General features: G+C 40.4%; 1 protein-coding gene across 2 annotated transcripts in view; it reads right to left on the reverse strand.

Moving 5' to 3' along the window:
- The window catches only part of znf385d (zinc finger protein 385D), a 58061-nt gene that overhangs the window by 27440 nt on the left and 6813 nt on the right, over positions 1-23808 (reverse strand). For both annotated transcript variants that reach the window (XM_061674769.1, XM_061674768.1), the window contains exon 2: positions 11921-12069. In XM_061674769.1, coding sequence (XP_061530753.1) covers positions 11921-12069 — 149 coding nt within the window. The remainder of the gene's footprint in view (positions 1-11920; positions 12070-23808) is intronic.

Here is a 23808-nt window from a genome sequence, read left to right on the forward strand (position 1 = left end):
TTCAGCCCTAAAGAAAAATGAGTACAGGGGACCGCTGCTATTTGGTAATACAGTAGATTAGATTTTTGTTTTCTTGAACAAGCAGGGAGAAACAAAAGAAAAAACTCAAAGAAAAATGAAAAAAAGAACAAAAATGGAAATCATGACCAACATTAAAATACAGCAGCTTAGCAGGCTTAAGTGTTCTTTAGAAATACAACTCCCAAAAAAATATATGTACATATATATATGTGTATATACATTAACACTGTTCATAGTGTATGTTCATAGGAACATACAGTAGGGGGGGGGGGGGGAGTTAATTATTTAATGAAAAAGTTAAATACAACTGAACGGTACTTGGGCAATGATTGTTTCGCGTACCACTAGAGGGGGGCCACGTACCCCTAGCAATACGAGTACCACAATGTGAGAATCAGTCTATAGTGATTCAATAAATGGCTGAAAGCGACTGTGGCTTTCCTTACCCACATGTGAGGCCATTACAGTACTTTACGACGCCATTCACCCCCCAAACACTTTACTCGTGCGACAGCATATCTGAAGCTGGCTCGTAACTAAAAAAATGCAAAGGAAAAAAAAAATACAAAACGGACCAAGCAACTGGTAAATCAAGGTACCCCTGCGGAACTGCTTTATAGTGACTTCGTTTTATTGAAAGCCCGGTTTGATGTGCGAACATGCGCGCCGTTTGCTCCAGCGTGTGCCTGCGCATTAGCCTCCTGCAGATATATAACGAGCTCTATTTTTTCCAGGCGAGCCGCTGCATGTCGTCACGGTCCGACCGCCGGCCGCGTCTCTTTTAACTACGGGCTGTCTCTTAGAAAATAATTTATGGTCGACCAGGGAGTAAACCAGCGCAGTACCAGCGACCCCCCCCTCCCCGGAGGCCCCGCCTCCAGCCTGTCAGTCACTCAGGAGTCATCGGGTTCATTCCCCCTTGCGGGACTGTTTTGACGCCAGCGGTACAAATACTTTGTTATTGTACTTACCGCTAAGTAGATTTTTCAGGTATCTGTACTTTGCTTGAATATTTATTATTCTGACGACTACTTTTGAAAAAATGAAAAGAAAAGAAAAGAAAATCAATCGGTCAAATGACAGTAGGGGTCTTGATATTTTCCAGAGCTGTAATTGACGGTAAAAAAGAATATTTACTACTTCTTATACTTCTACCAAAAGTAAAGGAGTTGAATCAGCATTTTTACTTTCACCAGTCTTTGTACTGATACGGTGCTTACCGGTACAGAGTGTGACTGCTTTTACGACCTGCGCCACGTTGCATTGTGAATACACCTTGCACACGCAAAAGCTTCCAAACTCCACTGGAGAGCGTGTACAAGTTTGAGGCGAGCGAGCAAAATTACATTTTACTCATCCCTGTTTACTAAGTCCGCAAAGCCTAATATACGGTCATCTACAGTCTGGCCAAACAGCTTGCTGAATGGCATCGGCAAAGAGTTGAAAGTGCGACAGACAAGTTAGCAAATGTGACGCATTTAAACGATATGCCTTCAAAAAAGAAGTATAACGTGTGAATTATTTTGTGACATGCCTCGCTGTTTGCATTTGAGGAGGCCATTAATCAATAGTGTTGTTTGGAGGTGAGAGGATATTTGCGGTTAGGGTTCCTGGGCGATCGTAAATGTCACCTTCAGGGTCTCAAGCGGGACATTTACAACAACAGCGTGCCTGAACAAGCATCGCAGATTGAGAACGAATCACTAGTTTAACGTTCACAAACATGCAGTGCTGAGAACCCCTCCTTGCCTCCTATGTCGTGCCCTAAATGTTACCCACAATGCATCTTGAAAAGTAGTTAACAACCAACGGTCACTAGAAAAGCAATATATCCCATGATGCATTGCAACCGTACAGAAAAATAACTTTCCGTTTCTGCTGTTCGCACAAGTTGTGGCACGAAAATATCTACAAGCCGGAGAGACAAGAGGCTTTGTTTGCATTAATTTTTTCAAATACACTCATCTTGAAACAACGTTATTATAATTGACTTTTTTGTTTCATATTTATTACAGATGACGTTGATCCAGTACATTGTCATTATGTAACAGCACTGATGCAATTAACGGCGCCCAATTAGTGTTCCAAAACTATTTTTCATTTGACTGATGAGTCAACTATCTAAAAATCCCTGTATAGTGCTGAGGGAGTATTGGATTAATTGTTTCAGCCCTAGACGCAACTACATAGACCATTATATTAAAAAAAATAGAGAGTAGGGAATGAGTAAATGATTCCAAACACAGCTTTGAGAGACAAAACGACGGCGTTTAGCCCAAGTGAACGTCATACTACAGGACTCGGAATGAGGGTTCCTCCCAAAATCTGATAGAAGAGGAGCAGGCATCTTGAAGCCATTAAGGTTATCTGCAAACTCGTGACTTTATCTGCTCGTCGCCGAGCCAACCGATCCCTGAACTTGACGGCTGGAGAGCTCGCGGCTCGTAAATTTTAAGAGCACTAAAGTTCAAATGATTTTCACTTTTTATTTTGCCGCAGGGCCGGTGCTCCGTTTTCTGGTGTCTATGGCGATGATGGCGTGATTTCTTTTTTGGGGACACAAACTTTAACCTTAGTCACTCCTACAGGGTTCATACATGTTTTGGTATCTCGTCAAAGAAATGAACCACATGACAAACACCAAAGACAAAGTAGAACGTTGATAAAGATCAAGAAAAGCATAGAGTGAACCCCCTTTTATAGCAGGGGATACGTTCCAGACCCATCCGTGGTAGCTGAAAGACCACCATAAAGAGAGACCGCATATAAAAAAAAAAACATTTCTACCTAGCTAGTAAACGAAAGAGACACCATTTCGTCAAGACATTTGGAGTTGGTTCAGGTTCGCAGCGTCCAAACATGAGCAACAAAACAGACTGTTGAAACCAAAGCAAAGTAGCACTGAAGGGAAAACTCCCGCTAAGAAAGAAAATTCATGAGAATTATTTCACTTTGTTTCACGCATGACAAGAAAGGAGCCAGCTGGAAGGCAATCACGGAGTCGATCGCGCTGATCATTGTCAAAGACATGGCGCCTGTTTATACATTCATCAACACTCACCCACTTCAATTGTGTTAGCAGCTGTTGTGATTAAGTACAAAGAATGTATTATAGCTTGTGCCTGGATCGGCGTACAATACAAATTTGGTCTCTCACAATGGCACAATGTCAGACTACTGCCATAAAAGTCTGCTGTGTCTCGGTCAAGAACACTGACAACGCTACACGACATTTATTACGATATCACCGCGTCCCGTCTTTTACGATCATAGTCGGAAAACGTGTCAATGCTACCGGATATAACCGTTAGCATAGCAGCAACAACAACAATCATGGAGGACGATTGTTGATTGCGGCAATGTTTTTTGTGTTGGAAAACAAACACGGGGTGTCATCCCTGGGTAAACATAACATTATGCCGCGAGCTAGCTAGCTAATAATTTAGCATCATGCGATCATGATCATCGTTACACCTGACATCAAAAGTGCAGGGGTGCTGCTGCCATAAGTCCACCAGGTTTTCTTCAAATTCAATGTTCCACTCATCCCTCTTTCTCTTCGCCACGATGCTGGCGTATGAATTTCTGGTCGACATCAAGGCGCTATGTTGACATGTTACACTACACAGAAGACACCCCCAAAAATCAAACATGCTAGACTTTTCATTTTGGCATCATTTGGCGTTCTCCGATCTGAAAAATCGGCCGATATAGCAAATCGGGCCAATAACGGAGCTAAAACCCTTTAGTCGGATTCAGGCGTGATCCAAATATATTTCACACTTTTCTAGGGTTTATTCCCGTTAAGTCACAGTTCTTCACTATTCACTCGACTAACTCCGGAGTGGTGTGCGTCGGGAATTTCGCCAAACATTAGAGCAGCATGAAATAAACTTCCAGCAGCTAAATATTATTGGCTCGAAATACAACTATCTCTAAGTATCCCGTCAGAGAGGGTTTTCAGCGACATTGTAACATGCAACAGGTTACGCCTAAAGTCTATCGATGGACGCAGGTTATTTTCCTTGCCAAAAAATGTTTATTACCAACCCCAATTCCAATGAAGTTGGATGTTGTGTAAAATGTAAATAAAAAAAGAATACAATTATTTGCAAATCCTTTTCAACCAATATTCAATTGAATACACTACAAAGACAGGATATTTAAAGTTCAAACTGATGAACGTTATTGTAGTTTACTGTAAAACTGACACATAATACAAAAAACTATTTTAAATATTGTATATTTAAACGCCAAAATGTTCAACTAAACCATATCATTTCGTCTTACCAAAGTCTGCGAGCTTCAAGCTAACATATAATGCAAGACACCATAGATGAGCTAACAGAAATTAGCACTGATGCTACGAGTGGGGGTTGAAGGTACATCATATCAAGATGAAGCTCTTGACGTTTGGAACCTACGTGGCAACAGGAGGTAGTAACAGGTGCGATCACAGATGGGCAGTGCAGAATTCCCACTCGCACCACCTTTGATCATTTCTTTCTGTCGCCATGTGAACTCTTCAGCCTCCAAGACTGCAGCAGTCCAATGTTTACGGCGTCGGGGTGGGGAAAAAAAGGGTCCGCTTTGTTGTTTTGGGGCGGTGCTCTGAGCAGAGATCTGGTGTCGTTCAGCGGACGCCCTGGTCAGGATTAGGGCATCAAGCAGGAATGTGGCAGTGACGATTCAGTGAAAACATGTGAGTCTTGTAAAGATCTCAAAATGAGCACAACGTGCACTTGTGTCTTGAGGATTACCAGGTGAAGACGGAAAAACACAAACCTACAGCGCTACCTCGACTTGCGAGTTTCATTTGTTCTGTGACCAAGCTCAGAACTCAATAACTTGAAAGTCTAAAAACATCCATCCATCCATCCATTTTCTGAGCCGCTTCTCCTCGCTAGGGTCGCGGTTGTGCTGGAGCCTATCCCAGCTATCATCGGGCAGAACTGGTTGCCAGCCAATCGCAGGGGCACATACAAACAAACAATTATCCGCACTCACATGCACACCTACGGGCAATTTAGAGTCACCAATTCATGCATGTTTTTGGGATGCGGGAGGAAACCGGAGTGCCCGGAGAAAAGCCACGCAGGTACGGGGAGAACATGCAAACTCCACACAGGCGGGGCCGGGGATTGAACCCCGGTCCTCAGAACTGTGAGGCTGACACTCTAACCAGTCGGCCACCGTGCCGCAGACTAAAAACAATTGAATCAAATCTTGCATGCAAGGAGATAGTTCAAATATAATTGATGGCTACTCTAAAATGTGTCAATCTAATTCTCCTTATGCTTGGTACGCAAATAAAGATTTTTTTTTTTTTTTTATATTAAAACGTCTACAGACCTCACACGTGAAGATGGCATTTAACAGTTTTGGTTGTATTTTGTGTGACGTGCTCCAATAATCTCAACACAGAACACCGCACACCCAAAAAAATTCTGTTCCCCCGCCGATCTCAAAATGTCGCGTGATCACATGTGAGCTGAATAAATGAATAAAGACGAATAAATACTTCGGGGTATGCGCTGTTGGTACCCAAGTGTTTCCAAAAGTTGCTGGAGCCGGGACCATTGTAAAATTGCGACGTGGTTAAAGAAGAATTGCTTTGGAAAAAACTTATCGTCATCAGGGGAACCCACGTTTTGAAAAAAAAAATAAAATTGGATCAGACTTGTTTGGTTTTATTTATGACCGCTTTCTTGTTCGGCAGTAGTCTCGCTTCTTTGATTGTCTACGTTCCGTTTCATGTCACAATTCACCCTGTCATGACCTCCGCAAACACAAAGATTTTTAGTCGTAAATATTGAAAGCGCTCGATATTTATGATTGTCGGCCCCGACCCGTTTCTGATCCTATTATCGGGACCAATCCGCTCTTAAACACACCTCACACCTAAGGATAATAATAACAGACGTAAAATTGTCTGGTGTTTGACGTCATTGGTCGGGAAGGGGCAAAATCGAAACAAAAACAGCCAAATTGTCTTTATTTGTGTACCAGGCCTTAGGTGGGGTCATATGTACACGCAAGAACAGGCAGTTATCATCTGCCTCATGCAACTGGTGCCCCCCCCCCCCCCCCCCCCCCAACCACAGACATCTTGCTTTGACTCACAGCAAAGTGATAAATACAGTATCAGAGAGAAAGGAACAAGGTCTACATTCTTCTCCTCGCACTAAAACAAACAATGTTATAATTACCATAGAATACATTTTACAATTTTAAAGAAATATATTTTTGAAAGCGCGAACTAACGACTGAGCTGTCTTTTTGATGGACACTTTCAAATTATAGGTGTTTCTCGAGTTACTGTAAGGTTGCTACAGCTCCAAAAAGAGTTTGTTTTTTAAACAGGGAAAAAGTGTACCTGGGCTGATATCAAAAACGAAAAAAATGAATAAGACATTTTGTAAAAGGCTGCAGTGAATTCAGGCATTTTGGGCAGCAACCATCACAAAAACAGCCCCCCGAAATCCTGACTGATTATAGCGTCGGAATTTATGACACACTAAGTTACTTGAATAAACACGACTGTCACCGCCATTCAGCACAAACGCTAACATTGACTTAGTGAGGGTGAGTCCCCGCCCCAAACGCAATATGATGGCGGCCTCCGCGTGCCCTTCTGTGTGTGTGTCTGTGCGTACGTGTGCGCACGCGCGCGCGCATGTGGCACTAGAAAGCAATTTCCCAGCGTGCACAATCAATAAATCACACTCTTGATTACTCTGCAGGGGGAAATGGACTTCGTATTGTTTCTCTAAGACAAATGGCGAGACAGATCGTATTTTCGGACCTCCGGAGACACACAACACACACACTTCATGTGTGTGTGTATGTGTTCACATTTCTCTTCCATTCCACTTGGGAAAAAAAGGTTCAATTCCACGGCAGCTGTTCTCTCCTCTATGATTTCATCCATTGTGAGCTGGCATCGTATTCCAATCTTCACTGCTCTTTTTTTTCTTTGCTTTTCTTTGCTTCTTTTCACTCCTCAACAGCAGCAACAACAACAACAGCAGCAGCAGCCACGTGACGGGCCAAAACTCCAGACTGATACCTCACTACAGATGTGGCAAAAGTACTCGCGCTCAGTCGGACAGATATTGATGGGAGTAAAAGAAAGACTATTAAAAGTAGAAGTACTGCCACAACTCATGCATTTAAGTAATTGTAAAAAAAAAAATTGTGCAGACTCTGTAATGTAAATGCATACTCGCGCAATAAAAGTATTGTTTTGGTGCCATCTTAGTGCCAAGGAAAAATGTTGAACTGAATTGAGCAACTTTATTGAGACGAAAGTGATGTTTAGCCACCACCACGTGGCGAAGGAACTACTGTATGTTGAAGTGAGCTGAGAAGCTTCCTTTAGACAAACGTAGTGCTTTCCCACAATCTGATGGAATCTGTGTGCCAGGGAAGTATGTTAAAGTGAGTTGAGGGGCTTCATTTAGACAAAAGTGGTGCTTTGCCGCCATTTTGTGGCATCTTGGTATCAAGAAACGACACTGAAGTGAGTTGATGAGCTTCATTTTGACAAATGTAGTGTTTTGCCACCATCTTGGTTGCCAAAGAACTATGTTGAAGTGGGATGAGGATTTTTATTTACAAGGAAGTAGTGATTAGTATTTGCTTTTATTTTGCTTTTTAATTGCTAACGAGAATGTGTTCGACTGCATTACCTGGATAATTAAAAGTTAATTAAAAAAAAAAAACTCTTGGGGCCAATGAACTATGTTGAATTGAGTTGAGGAGCCTCATTCAGACCAAAGCAGAAGAACAGAGAATATACTTTATGCCTTTAGTATTTTTGGTAGATGTGTGCAAGAGTAGCAGTTATTTGAAGGTTATATAATTACCATAAATAACATCTTTGCTCATTTCTGTTAGCCCGTCTATGGGTTTATCATTACTGTATATGTTAGCATTATGCTTGCGGACTTTCATTAGATGAAATGATATGGTGCGTGTTTTATTATGTTTACTTGTGTTTTAATACGTTTAAATGCATTTAAAGCGTTTGGGAGGGTCCATGTATGTTAAAAAAAATTTCATATGGTCCCTGTTGCAGACATTCTTCTCTATCTGGGCCTGTAACATATCCCTCGCGATAAGCGGGGGTTCACTTACGATGTGTCAGTCCTGCGATTGAAAGCTTGAATGACAGGATAATGTGAATTTGGTCAAGCTTACTCAACAACAAAAAAACAACTTATTGAATGGAGGAAAACGTTATCATTCTCTTTAATGTACAATAAAATAGTCACCATAGTAACCACACATTACAGCAGTGTTTGGCAGACTTTTAAAAAAAAAAAAAAAAAAAAAGTTTAACCCTCCGAGAGCGCCTCGTTGTGAAGGGTTGTCTGCCGCGCATAACTCATAACAAAGTCGTACGCCATAAGTCGTAATTAAAAGCAGCTTTGACAAAAGAATGTCAGAGTTGTCACCACGCCGGGCCAGTGGAGGCAAGATGCCTTCCACAGTTGTTAACTTTGCTGGGTGAAAATGTCCTTTGGAGGCGGGAAGAAAAAAAAAAATCATAAAATCAAAGTGATGAATTTCTATCCCAACTTACAGATTTGGGAGACGAGTATGTGTGCGCGTGTGGCGCTTACGCGTTGCATTTTCGTACGATTTATGTTCTTGAGATGATTTCTGAGGATCTGGCTGCCACGCGCGAGTCATCTCCTCGTTAAAGCTCACATGTGGTTCCTCTCAGCTTCGAAACCAAAAAAGCTCCTCACCTGAGAAACATGCAAAGCAAGATGGCGCTTTCCCACGTTTTACAAACATGAATTTTAAGTGCGCGCGAAAAAGAAGCCGTTTGATGGATGGTTGCCATAGGAAATGTGATATAATTTACTTCAGTTGTTTAGAAAATGGTGTGTTTGCACATTGCACGCAAGGGGTTGGGCATCGAAAAAGTGTTTCTCGCAAATGTGAGTACAGAATAACAATGAAATACACCTGAGGCCTTGTGACTACCGAGTCACATGAAAATGACTAATCTTGTCCAATTTGGACATTTTCAATTCGGGGTGTACTCACTTTTGTTACCAGCAGTTTAGACGTTAATAGCTATGTGTTGAGTTATTTTGAGGGGACAATCAATTTACACTTATACAAGCTGACTATTTTAAATTGTAGCAAAGTGCCATTTCTTTTGTAAGATACTCTATGTATTTTTTTTATTTTTTTTTTTAATAATTGGCTAACTACAGTGTATGTAACAATCCTATACGCCCCTGTTCAGGTTGATTTTTGTTGTTGTTAATTTGTACTATAACCTGTACAACTCAAATGAAAATTATTATTTTTTTTGCTTTTTGAGAGGGGAAGTAAAACAATAAATAAACAACTGGGATAGTGGTTGCACAAGTGTGCACACCCTCTTATAATTGACTGGGGATGTGGCTGTGTGTTTTAACCAATCACATTCAAACTCAAGATAAAGGGGAGTCAGCACACACATGCCATTTAATGTGTTTCTGATAAACTTCAACTACAGTTCAGATGTTCGAGTAGGCTTTTTGTCCATAGTTCTGAATGGTATGTTAGGTAGGTTTTAAATGATTTATCTTGGTCTCATTTTTTACATCACACTGGTGTGTCCTGTATGCTGCTGGAACACCTGAAGTTCCCCTTTGGGGATCATTAAAGGATTATATTAAAAATCTGGCATTTGGACAGGGGTGTGCAGACTTTTTATATCCACTGTACACAGTTCACAGTGTTGTTCATGTTTCATGTTTCTCAAAAGAAGCGCACATTACGTTCATTGTCGACTGAATTGTTTTCAGGGTTACAATAGTTGTAATTGTCAAAGACTAAATTGTCTTTGTTTGCAAAAAACACGTACTGTATGTCAGGTTAATTAAAATTGTCTTCAATTTATACAAAAACACATGCGATTAGAATAAATTGTCCATGATGTTTTACGAAAAAAAACATACATTACGTTGGTTAGAATCTAAATTGTTCTCAATCTTTTTTTGAAATCCATTCTACAAAAACAGGTATGTTAGTTACTTAAAAGTCTAAATTGTCTTTGATGTTGACAAAAACACATTCATTTAGTTCCTCGAATAATTTAAATTGTACTGATTTTTTTTTTAAACGTACTTTAGGTTCATGAAAGACTAAATTTGTCTCGTGTTTACAAAAGCATGCATATGGTAGGTTTGTTGAAATTTTCGGATGTTCACGAAAAGCTTATTTGAGGTTCATTGAAGACTCCAAATTGTTTTTAATGTTGACATAAACATGAACATTGACTTCACAAAATGCTCTTAATTGTATGACTTTTTCTAAAACATGTCCCTTAGTTGCACTGTTGACAAAATGGGTCTTTGATGATTTTGTCTGTTTTGTTGATCACTAAATTGTCATATAAGTTTAAGAGTAGACACGTGTTAGGTTCATTTTCACTGTTTACAATTTATAGAAAACATTTACATGAGGCCCTAAACCAAACATCTTTAAGTTACTGCATATAGATTTTGCGATATAGTACCTGTTTCGTTCTCCCAATATATAATGCCTGCATAATGGCTATATGATGATATTATCATCATGGTACAGTGCATTAGTTCTCATGCACACCCTCACGTGCGCACTCTTACAGATTTATTGATTTTCCCTTTTGAAAGTCATTACAAGGAAATATGAGCGCGGTCAGAATCGGCGTTGTCATCAAAACCTTGTGATGACGGCCGCGAAACAAAAAGGCGGAAAGGTTGAAAGCCGGATAGAAACTCAGGAGTCTGTTCCTTTTGAATTATCAGGACGGAGGGTTTGATGTGTGGAGTACATCTGGGGAAAAGAGGAAGCGGTGGAAGGAAGTGGCGAGAAGGCCACAGGGAAGGCGGATGAGAGCTTCACGACAAGGTGGGAGAGTTGCACATTGTCTCTCCGCTAATTTGTGTGCCAGCCAACATTGAGGGGAGGAACAACAAAAATCACTTTCCCATGAGAGACAAACAGAATAGCAACAAATTCTGCCTGGAAATGTTCAGGCGCTCTTTTGAAGCAGTGGTGAGCACTGACCTACATTTCCGACCTAAATTATAATATTTGTTCCGTGAAATTGTCTTAGCATTTCTTTTGGCTAAAACTGCTTCCAGTGCGTGTATGTCGATGTTGGATTTTTTTTTTTTTTTTTTTTTTTTTTTTTACGTGTTGCTACGTCAATCTAATCTGCCCAGGGCCTTCAGAATCAGTCGCGCTGCTGGCCGATGTAATTTAAACCACATTGAGCAATGAGGGCAAATCACATTTCCATTTTTTCCTCACAGGGCCAGAGCGCCGGCCCTCGATGACATCAGCATTTTGCCTTCCTCTGATTGGCTGGTCAAAGCAAAACAGCCACGTCCGAATTGCAAAACAAGTCTGTAGCAATCTGCACACGTTAATTAGTACATTTAAGTTTTCAAAGTACCGACTGTATTTGTGTTGATTAAAAAAAATGTTTTGGTAAACATCGATGATGATTTTGAGTATACATTGAACCCAACATGTTTTCAAAATATCAAAGACAATTGAGTAATCAATAAACCTAATGCACATGTTTACGAAAACATCAAAGACAATTGACACTTTTAACCTACCTACCTAAACTCTTAACCTACATGTTTTCAATGCACCTAGGGAAATTTAGTCTCCGATGAGCCTAACGTGTTTTCGGAAAGACAATTTAGTATCTGACTAGAGAAAACTCGCCAAACTCTTACTTTTTTGTAAACATGACAATTGAGGAAATTCTTCCAAAACATGACACTTGCAAAGTAATCAACAGCGACACACACGTTTCTTCTAGTGACATCTCAGAGCTAGCGGCTAGCTTTCGGCGTGATGTTTAGCCTCCGACAGCAACAAAGTTGACACTCACCGCGTTGAATCCGGGAAAGAGGTTGATGGCGGCCGAGGCGTTGTTGTCCAACGGGAAGGGAAGAAAGTGCTTGACACTCAGAGCGCTGTGAACAGACGGCAAGGCGGACCGGGCCACGGGGGGCACCAGGCCGTTGTGACATGTGTTACCTGCAGGGTGGGCACACAAAGCAAACACCTAAAATGGACACTCAGCCATATGGCCTTAAAATTAAATGACATTTTCCTGACAAAAATCTGATTTCTCATAAAGTTTTCTCATTTTTTTCCACTTTCACTTAGAGAAGATGCAAATGACAGTGACACTATGACTGGGTTTTGCTTTTGATCATTTAATGTGCATCAACTTCCACAGAAATAAAAGCAGACTGTTCCGCCAGGTTTTTTTTTGCAATTTATTTTCAAGACTCATGTTGAAGATGAGGTAAAAATATTCAAGCTTTTGGGCTCATAGCTTGTGGTATAGACAGGGTTTAGACCACTGTATTAATATAGGCAATTATATAATATTATTTAATGTGAAAGTGTTTCCGAACATCGCTTTTGGCTAGCTGTCTTGACTCAATAGCATCTGACTTTTTCAAAGCTATTGCGAAGTCTGTGCTAGCTGATTTGCATCAAATCAATTGCTCACTTTAGTCAGGCGAGTTTCCTAAAGCTCTTAAAGTAGCTGCCATTAAGCCTCTTCGAAAATATAGAACACTGGACACTTTCATGTTAGCAAGCTATAAACCCATCTCAAATCTCCCTTTCGTAGGTAAGATTGTTGAGAAAGTTATTTTTCATCAACTCAGCAATTTCTTGAACTTGAATGGACTTTTTGACAAATTCCAACCAGGTTTCCGAACTCATCACAGTACAGAATCTGCTCTTATCAAAGTGCTAAATGATATAAGGTTGAATACTGACTCGGGAAAGGTGTCAATTCTGGTCTTGGACCTCAGTGCGGCTTTTGATACGGTAGCTCATAATATACTGCTGAACAGGTTGGAAACGTGGGTAGGACTAAATGGAACATTCCTTAAATGGTTTAGGTCCCACCTGGAGGAAAGGAGTGATTTTGTAACCACTGGAAGTGTTCAATCTCATTGAATGGCAATGACCTATGGGGTCCCTCAAGGGTCAGTGCTCGGACCCCTCCTGTTCAGCCAGTGTATGCTACCCCTGGGTCAAATTGCTCAGAACTTTAATTTTGACTATCGTACCTATGCAGATGACACACAGTTATATCTAGCAGTGTCCCCAGATGACTTTTGTTCAATTGAGGTGTCGTGTCACTGACTAAAGCAGATAAATAACTAGATGAGCCAACATTTTCTTCAATTGAACCACAACAAAACTGAGATAATTGTTTTGGCAATAAAGAAAAGAGGATTACTATTAGCAAATACCTGGACTCACTCTCTTTAAAAACCAAAGACCAAGTCCGAAACCTTGGTGTACTGATAGATTCCGACCTGACTTTCAACAGTCATATCTAATCAATTACTAAAACTACATTCTACCATCTGAGGAACATATCCCGAGTGAAGGCTTGCATGTGCCAAGCAGACCAGGAGAAGCTCATCCATGCTTTTATCTCAAGTAAACTTTACTATTGTAATGGTCTTCTGACTGGACTCCCCAAAAAGAGAATTAAACAGCTGCAGCTCATTCAGAATGCTGCAGCTCGGGTTCTGACCAGAACAAAGAGGTCAGAGCATATTACTCCCATTCTAAAATCTTTACACTGGCTTCCAGTCAGCTTTAGAATAGATTTTAAAGTTCTGCTACTGGTCTATAAATCACTTAATGGTTTAGGACCTGAATACATGAAAGAAATGCTAATGGGTCAAATTGTTTGTTTTTTATTGTCACAAGAACGGTCAGGAATGTGGCAAAGTGACCAAATGGCTATTTTGGGTGATTCTGATTCTGATGGCTAAGTTGGCAACAATAGCTCCTCTCAGCACGGCGGACGACTGGTTAGAACGTCTGCCTCACAGTTCTGAGGACCGGGGTTCAACTCCCGCCCCGCCTGTGTGGAGTTTGCTTGTTCTCCCCGTGCCTGCGTGGGTTTTCTCCGGGCACTCCGGTTTCCTCCTGCATCCCAAAAACATGCATGCTAGGTTAATTGAAGACTCTAAATTGCCCATAGGTGTGAATGTGAGGGCGAATGGGTGTTTGTTTATATGTGCCCTGCGATTGGCTGGCAACCAGTTCAGGGTGTACCCCGCCTCCTGCCCGAAGATAGCTGGGATAGGCTCCAGCACTGCCGCGACCCTTGTGAGGATAAGCAGCTCAGAAAATGGATGGATGGATGGATGGATGTTCGCAGCACTGTTGTCACTTTATGAAAACATTAAGTAATGACATAATTAAAACAAACAGTTTTTGCAAAATTATTCTCTTGAATTCAATGGGCATTATGCTGCTCCTTCTGGTGTGCACATCTTGGCAGCACAATACAGACATAAAAGCACACACAATAACGTTTTTATAAGTGGCTCAGTAAGCCGCAAGAATGTTCGTCATTTTTCACAAAAGATAAAGAAAATATGCCTGTGAGTATCGTTATATTGTCTGTCTACATGTGCTGGTACACCGTTTGCATTCAAATATCCATTGCTTCAACTACCAAAACATCGATGCTAGTGGCATCTATGGCGTTTTAAATTGTGTGTTAGCATTAAGCTAGCAGACTTTCATAAGTTACAGTATTTGCTTCTTTTTAAATAAAGTGATTTTCTCTTTGTTTTATGGTGGAAAAAAAGATACAGCCTGTATCTCGAAGCACCACTGTATTTAGGGTAAATACCTTAAATACCTTGAATCAAAAATACGCTTGTTATTCACCTGCCAAGATATTTTGGCATTAGCAGGCACTTTTTGTGTAAGAGCATTTGATTTTTTCATTTTTAATTGTAGTTTCAATTTATTGTAGTCATTGGTGTCCCTCAAGTGGAAATTCCAATCCAAGGTACACTTTTGTGCCGCACATCACAGATAGAACCTCCAGGGATGCAAGGTAAGATTCACAGCGCCAATTCAAATGTACCTGTTCTAATCTTGCTTAAATTAAGTAATACATTCCTCATTTCATCCCTTGTTTTCTGTTTCTTTGTCTAAACCCAGTTTTTAAAGGGAAAAAACCCTGCAAATCCATCCTTCCTATGATGCATTTTTTTTATTATTTTGTACGACAGCACCAAAATCCCACTTTGGGGATGTTGATAATTTTATCAGGCAGCTCCAACATAGGAGAAAAAAAAAATCTTCCATAGCTTTTACGCAGCGGTTTCCATCCAACATGTCCATTAATTTTATGGCTTTATTAATGCTCTTAAATCTTCGCACGGCTCTCGCGCTTCTTACCAGCACAGACAGTGAGCGCTAAATGTTTTGTTTTTAGCATATTGGTCACGTTTAAGTGGTGAGGATGGACAAAAAACATGGTTGTGTTGACTACATTGTCTTCTATCGAATACAAGGCTCCACACATCTAAACATGTTTTGGTTGACGTATGCGTGTTGTGTTTATTCCCTATATTCGCAAAGTTACGAGCCAAACATCTGCTTTAAATGAAAAAGTTGGCAACATCCAAACTCAGACACGGTTTCCCCCCTCGAGATGAATCCCACTCAAATGCTCTTGCAAACCCAAAATGCTTTGCATGTAATTAAAGATTCATTACTTTCCAGGCCACGTATAATCAGAAATCGAGTGGCTTGTTTTTAAACATTAAAATAGGAACAAAAGTGATGAGATCGGCAGAAGAATCATGTCCAACGTCGACGAAGTGGCCATTCCCGCTAAGGAACAAGTGTTATTAGGGTTACAACCGTATCGATGGAGAAGATGCCTAAAATCCTTTTCTTCATGAAAGTTATTGCGCAAACATTAAAGACTATATAAAATCATGTTGCATATTAAAGTAAAGACTTCAAACGCAAAAGCGTGAAACAAATGTTTAACCGTATAATTTCATCTCAGTCCGCGAGCTAAATCCTAACGTATCATACGAAACACCATAGACGGGCGAATGGAAATTACCATAGATGTCACCGTAATTCTAAATCTTAACTGCTACTTCAACACACACAGAACAGCAACACATGCAGAGGTATAACAATATTCAGTGGCATATATTGTCGCTGCTCAGAGGGCACAACGACAAATACATTTCACAAATTCATTTGAATGTCCACATGTGGTAGGTCCTGCTGTTTTGGGTAGCAACAGTCTCCGGAGTGAGGTAAGTACAACAATTACTAGCCTTTTTTTTCTCTCTTAACGGTCACGACGTCATGCAAAAGGGGTGAAGCCAACGTCCAAAATCAGATTTTCTTGTCAACACAGTCAGTTTCGTCTCGATCCCAGCCGCAGTTTTCCACAAAATCCTCGCGGCGACTCCAAAACCGAAGCTTTGCGTGCGGACCAAAAGGCCAAAAAGGATACAAAAATATACAATTGTGAGTCGGCGGCCTCGGGTGACCACCTGTGTCCTATCACATGATCCAAATGTCACGAGCGAGCACATTCGCGCCGCGTCGGTGATGCCAGCTGAAGGTTTCATAAACGGCTAATTGGAAACAGCACAAGATTTGCTATGATGTGCCAGGATCAGAAAAGAGAAGGCCGATAGAACCGTGGAGGACGTCCAGAACTTGAAGGAATTAAAGGAACCCGTCGCAGTCCTAATGAAAAGCAGAGAAGCGACGACGGCCAGCATGTCGCATCAATTACAGGCCAAGGAAAGCCACGGTGGCGCAGTTTGAGTCGAGAGTAAATAAAAGCAAACGTCGTGAAAAGAAAAAGGAGGAGGAGGAAGAGAGGAGGCCAGAAAGTGACACAGCTGCCATCAGTACTGAACTACATATTCTGTTTTCATAAATATCAATGACAATTTAGTCTTCAATGAACCTCAAGTATGCAAATTTATAAACTACAAAGAGCATTTAGTTTTAAATGAACCTAATGTCGATGTTTTCGAAACGTCAAATACGATTTAGAATCAACTGCAGGAGGGTCGGCGGCATCTATTGTGTTTTCAAAAACATCAAAACAATTTGGGGTTAGGGTTTCAACGAACTTAACAATTGTTTTCAAAAACAGACACGAGTCCAAAAAACGTAAGACATTTGTAAACATCAAAGAAAATTTAGTGGATAAACAAACCTAACAAATGCATATTCATACACATCCAACACAACTGAAGTTAAAATGAACCCAACGTACAGGCTTTGCAAAGCATCAAATACAACTGAGTCCGTAAGAAAGATGAACATAACAAACCTCAAATGTTTTCAAAAACATCAAAGGCAATTTAGTCTTCAAAGTACCTAATGTACATTTTCCCCCAAAAATCTGACAACTTAATAAATAAACAAACCTTAAAGAAGTGTCATTTATAAGCACTGAACAGAATTAAGAGTCGAACGAACCTGTTTTGAAAAACTAATGACAAATTTCAGCAAACCTAAGGTACATGCTTTCAAAAACAAAGACAATAGAGTCCAAAAGAAACCCAACCCGGACACGTCTTCGTAAACATCCAAGACAAGTTAGTCTTCAACGAACTTAATGTGTTTTCAGAAACATCAATGACAATTCCGTCCGCAGCAAACCTAACATGCATGCTTTCTGAAACATCAAAAACAATGTAATCTTCAGGTGACCAAAGAGACGCATATATCGTAACCATCAAAGACCACACAAACCTAACGGACGGGTATTTGTAAACATTTTAAAAAAGAAATGTGTCCTTAATTAACAAGCCTAACATAAATCTTGCCAAAAACATCAAAGACAATGAGGTCTTTAAAAAAAAAAAAATATTTTCGAAACAGTCAAATAGAGATTCTCCAGTAGTAGTAGTACATACTAAAGTACTCACTGCAAAATAAAGGAGGAATAAAAACGATAGAAAAAGAAAGCAAATGTGGTAAAAAAAAAAAATTTAAAAATTGAAAAGCTGTGAGAAGGAAGAAAAGATGCCAGCAAGTGACAGCGTCGCCATCTGCTGCCAGGAGGCCGTATGCGGTGATTCATGCAGAGGCTCGTCTCTACGCGCCGTGCCGCCAATAAACAATAAAAGACCATGTTCGATGCCATGTTCCACGTCAGGCCTCAAGCACGCCGCACGCCCGTGTGAGGATTCCTTTGGCGTGTCTGCGGCAGGACGACGTGACCGAGTCGAAATGTACATGTGTTATACTCACGGGTTGATGAAATGTGCTGCGTCGCCGCCACGTGACTTTCCAGAACAACAAGAAACCACTGTGAAAATGTTGACTATTCAAGTTTTCTCCTGCTATATCATGGGATTCGAAGCGATTCTTGTTATGGGCTTTTATACAAAAGCAGCTGTTAAAATGAGTCATCTGTGGTGTATGGTGGTTAGCATTAAGCTAGTGAACGTTCGTTAGATAAAATGACAGGGCTTGGTTCAACATTTTGGTGTTAAAATGTACAACGCAATACAATTACAGTGGAATATGATGCATGCCAATCACAGTGTGATTCGATACAATTCACTTCAAAAACGATGCGATACATTACAATAAAATTCACTCAAGATGTGATAGGATGCAATGTGATCAAATGTATTCTAATTAAGATGGGATGTGGTTCCGTCCAAATATGATTTGGTACATCCATCCATCCACTTATCCTCACGAGGGTCGCGGGCTGCTGGAGCCTATCCCAGCTATCTTCGGGCGGGAGGCGGGGTGCACCCTGAACCGGTCGCCAGCCAATCGCAGGGCACACAGAAACAAACAACCATTCGTACTCGCATTCGCACCTACGGGCAATTTAGAGTCTTCAATGAACTTACCACGCATGTTTTTGGGATGTGGGAGGAAACCGGAGCGCCCGGAGAAAACCCACCCAGGCACGGGGAGAACATGCAAACTCCACACAGGCGGGTCCGGGATTTGAACCCCCGGTCCCCAGAACTGTGAGGCAGACGATATGATACAATGCAATATGATTACGATACAATTTACTTCAATTACGATGTGATACGGGTCATTCCGTTTCAATACCATGCAATACAATACAATTCACCACTTTTAAGATCCAATAGATATCCTTTGCTCCAATTTCCATGCAAGACAATACAATGCAATTCACCCAAATTACAATTGGATACATATTTAAAAACAATCTATTGCAATATGGTACACCACAATGACAACAATTAGGATTCCATATGCTCCAATTGTGAAGCGATATGATACAATGCAATATATGATAACATTTATTTCAATTACAATATGATACGAGTCACTCCAATTACGATGCAATACAATAAAATTCACTCCAATTCAATGCAATACGATCCCATTTGCTCCAACCTTTTTGCAGTTCGATGCAATCCACGGTTCTCGACGATTACGCATGGTTCACTTTTCCAATGAAATCATCCAGAACCCCAGCAATATAAATGCCGCTTTTTGAACGAGAATCCAGAATAAGAGATTCACTTTCTTTTTTCCTGCTGTTGTGATGAGCAAACACGACCACACTGACCCCAGCCAACATGTCCAGACACAAAACGGTACATTCCAGCCATTATGACTGTCAGCCATGTTTACTGGAACTCCTAACTCTCATCAACAGTCTCCTCTGGCAACATGTCAAAGCATTAATCCAGTCAGCTATTATCAATTAAATCTGCTAAAAATATACCGCACGAGGATACAAATTGACAATAGCATGTACTGTAGTTCTCCATCATTCTAAAACTGAAAGCGCTTTAAAAGGAAGCTCAAAGAAAAGGCCGTAAAGAGAATGGATGTCACTTTTATCACTTCAGGTTGAGACGCAAAAGGCCAAATCAGATAACATGCTAAGAGCTTCAAATGACTTCTGTGGAGCCGAGACAGAACCCATCCCCTGTCAATTTAGATGACCCAAACAAGCTAAAGTAAATAAATAAATACAAATAAAAGTTGCTTCTGTAATGAATCTAATGCCTGCGTTTTGTCATGTTTAGTGTTGTGCTACAAGATATTTCCCAAGTATTTTTGTTTTGTTTTCTTTAAAAAATATATATCGAAAAAATTAATCTAGAAAAACCTTGATGAGAAAGATAAATCAAGGCCTAAACAGTTGTACGGAGAAGATGGGAAGACTGCATAGATGCAAAGTAGCCACTTTTAAAAAGACACACTGGGAAACAAACCTCCATCATTGGGTCTGTGGAAGACATTTTCCCACATGTATGTATAAAACGATTGAGATGTCTTTGCATCATTTTGCAAAACATATCTGCTTGCCTGATAGCTAGGGTCAGGGTTTGTTTAGGCAATACTAATGCATTCAATCCATTTCAGCATCAAAAAAGACCATCTGTGCCATTAATCCGGGCAACAGAAAGTCAGGCTCAAGCAATCAAAGCCTTTTTACTTCAATGAAAGGGAAAAAGAGCATTTACCACAGCCTAACAGATTGCAAAAGAAACAGCCTCAGTTACCAAAAGAACCACTCGATGCTTAGACTTGGCTCATTTACAGATTACGCTAGCACGCTAGCCTTGAGATACATCTACAATGACCAAGATGAAGGCATTAAGGGAGACAAATTCGCTAGTCCCTGTTTATCCATAAAACACTCATTTGTCAGACCACACCGTATTTTTGCTCGCCGCTCACCATGCATACAATACAACCACCCGCGGTGTCCATTCCAGCAGTTTTATCGACCCCTTCGTTTCCAAAGTCGCCACTACTTTTCGAACGATCTTTTTCATTTTCTGCCCCAAACGACTGGAACGCTCTGCAATAAATAATACAACTCACCTCATTCATCCCAATATCAGCGTTTAAAACGTTAATGAGGGATGCTATACATGATCGCTGCACCTGTTGTTGTTGTTTTTTGTGCCTGTTTTAAACCATTTATTCACCGTGTGCAATGTGTAAATATATCACACTGTACAGTTTGTCGTCTATGTATTTGCATTTGCTTTGTTTTACTCTGCTGTCTGCTGTTGACACTCAGTTCTCAATTGCAAAATACAGGTTCAATAAAAATAAACACATGTCATTTATTGCTCTCTCTTGCATTAATTGGCCAGTCCCTCAATGATCATGTAACTATGTCTCAATTTCCACCACGTCAATTTTTGAAATGTAAATTACATTTGGGTGTTTGCGTTTGGGCTCCCTTCCAAGCACTTTACCTCACACAACATCTTATTGACTGACATTTTGCAAACTTTTAAACTACGGTGGTAGATAACACTTGCTGTAACACCCCTCAAGAAGAAAGTCCTAATTTAAACAATTTGCCCTGCTCCTCAGTGGCTCTGTTGGTGTTTACTAGTGGTACCATCATAGAATGCTTCACCATTTGCCACCCAGAAGATTGTGTGCCATCATGGTCAATTGTTCTATATGCTGTGTTTGAACAAAACCTTTTTCAGCAGGGTCTTCAATGAACCAAGACAAAAGGGATCCTGCCACCGCCAATTTTGATGCTTTCACGACGTCTGTTATTTTGATGCATCATTAACCAATTTAAGATCAAATCTTTTAGCATTCTTTAATGCTCACTGTCTGAGAGGTGTTGTAAAACGACGCCTTTCCCCCCGCTGCGCGGGAGCCGTTCGGCATTTTGTCAGTTCAAGATTGAAAGTCTGGACGTTTTTTTTTTTTTTTTTTAGACAATAATGAGGTAAAATAGTTAAAGGCATTTGAGTAAGCCTGTTTTGTTAAAAACTGTTCGCTGCAATGCTTCGGTGCAGAAGGAACAGGTCAGCTACTAAGGTAAGTCCGCGTAGATTCATTTCCCTCTGTTAAACTGTTTAGTCAGCTCATCATTTTATTTATTCCATCTCTGAGATCTTTGACAAAAAAGTTAGGGAAGATGATGTAACCACTTGCTTTTGTGACGTATTTTCAGGCTTTTGTCTGGGCAGGGAGTTAGCGTGATGACAGGATTCCGCCCGACAGTAACAAAATATAAATGATGGACATGGTGCCCTCCGTGTAGGCTGAAGAGGAAGCATCCAAATTGTCAGCAGGTCAATACTGAAGAGCATCTGTGCCATTTGCAGGAGGGCAAAGGCGGGGGGGATGGTAGGACTATTAGTGCCCCAGTGCATTATGGGTAATCTGCACATCTGCGAAGTCTCCACTCAACGCTGGAAGGTCCAAAGTGATTTTGGCGCGACATATGCTTCCAAGCATGGCTGCTGCAGCGCCACGAGCCTGCCTAGCCTGCCCGCAGTGCAGCTTTTAGTGTAGCCACGTAGCCGCTAAACTTGTTTATCGAGCACAGATGGCAAATTAATTCTTGGTTATTTTTATTTTCAGCCTTCGCTTTGGTGATGCAACACATTGGTAACGCAATAGATCCCACAGAATTAGGGGAATGAAGCCCACCCGGCAATTTTACGCCCAGCGGAGCTGAAACCGAGGCGGGATGCCTTCTGCGTAGAAGGGAATTCCGCCACACCGGTCACACAAGATCCAAATCTAAGTCCTTTGTTGTCAAAACGTTGTTCGAGGAACAACAACAACAACAATAGTGAATGGAGGGAAAGGGGCCAGTAGTGAGTGAAGTTGAATTTTCATTTTTAGAAATATCACTGACAATTTTTAGTCTTCAATTAACATAACATCAGGGCTAGCCAATTTCAAGGCTTTAAAAAAAAACAACAACATTATTGTCAATACTTCGTATATGATGAACATAGAGAAGAATCTAAATGTTTGATCTCTCTCAAGTAACAAATGACACTAATTTTAAATATAAATATATATATATATATATATATACGTAAATAAATAATTTAATATCTTTATTTTTGATATAATTACAATAAATAAATTAGTAAATAAGGAAAAGAACTAAGAATTCAATAAATTCATTCACACAATTACATCATATGTTCATACATTCACCATGCCAATGTTTGCAATTAAAAGAGTGATTTTTTGTAACAAAAAAATGTTTAGAGGTATTTTTCACACAATAAATTACAAATTTTATGTTGGCTTTAGGTTATTTTTAGTTCAGGCCTTAAAATCTCAAATTCTTTTTCCCCCCGCAAAAATACAATTTCCCATTTCAATCCATTTTATCCCCTTTGGTGAAAAAAGTAAAAGAAAAAGAAGAAAATGTAATTGACAATAAATTACTGCTTTGCAAGGTATAATTGGGCACCACATGTTGACTCCATAATTGCCTTCCACTGGGCTCTTTTATCAGCATACGAAATAAAAAAAAGTACAAATAATTCCATGTGGGCTGTCTCTTTCATTGGAGGGATGAAAGTTGTCAGAAAAGTGACTAATTTGGCAACACTGTACTTGTTTTAAACTAGCAGCGCACGTCAGCAGATTGCACTGTCAATGATGGAAGCCGCAAATAAATAAATAAATAAATCATCCTAACAAAGTTACATTAACACCGGTTCGTCGCCCAGCCCTACTTAAAAATATTACAGTCTTCGACAAACCTATTGTATGTTATTGAAAAAAGTCAGATGCATTTCGATTCTCTGACAAAGCTAAAGTATTCAACTGCAGATGGGCGAGGCTTTTATAAAGGGGGGAGATGTGTTCATCAGCCGGGTTTTTTATTTGTACAAACAGTGTGAAAGTGGCTTGAACGCGCAATCCTACCACGATCAAAAACTGCGAACCCATCCAGATCCTCTCCAAAATGTAAGGATCATTTCTTCATTCTCTCCAAAGTTCTCGTGGAAAACCATTCCTTTCGTGTCTTTGCGCTTGGCAGAGGTAATCAAGTTCAGCTTGAACTAATATTGAGTGCAATGTGGTGCGTTTATTTACATCATAGCGGATGAGGGTTGATAAATATCTCCTGTGTCCTCACACACCACACAGACATCCAGGACAACAACTACTGTCATGCTCTCGCTCTCTCTCTCT

Source organism: Phycodurus eques, chromosome 4, assembly GCF_024500275.1.
Source record: "Phycodurus eques isolate BA_2022a chromosome 4, UOR_Pequ_1.1, whole genome shotgun sequence".
Taxonomy (NCBI): Eukaryota; Metazoa; Chordata; class Actinopteri; order Syngnathiformes; family Syngnathidae; genus Phycodurus; species Phycodurus eques.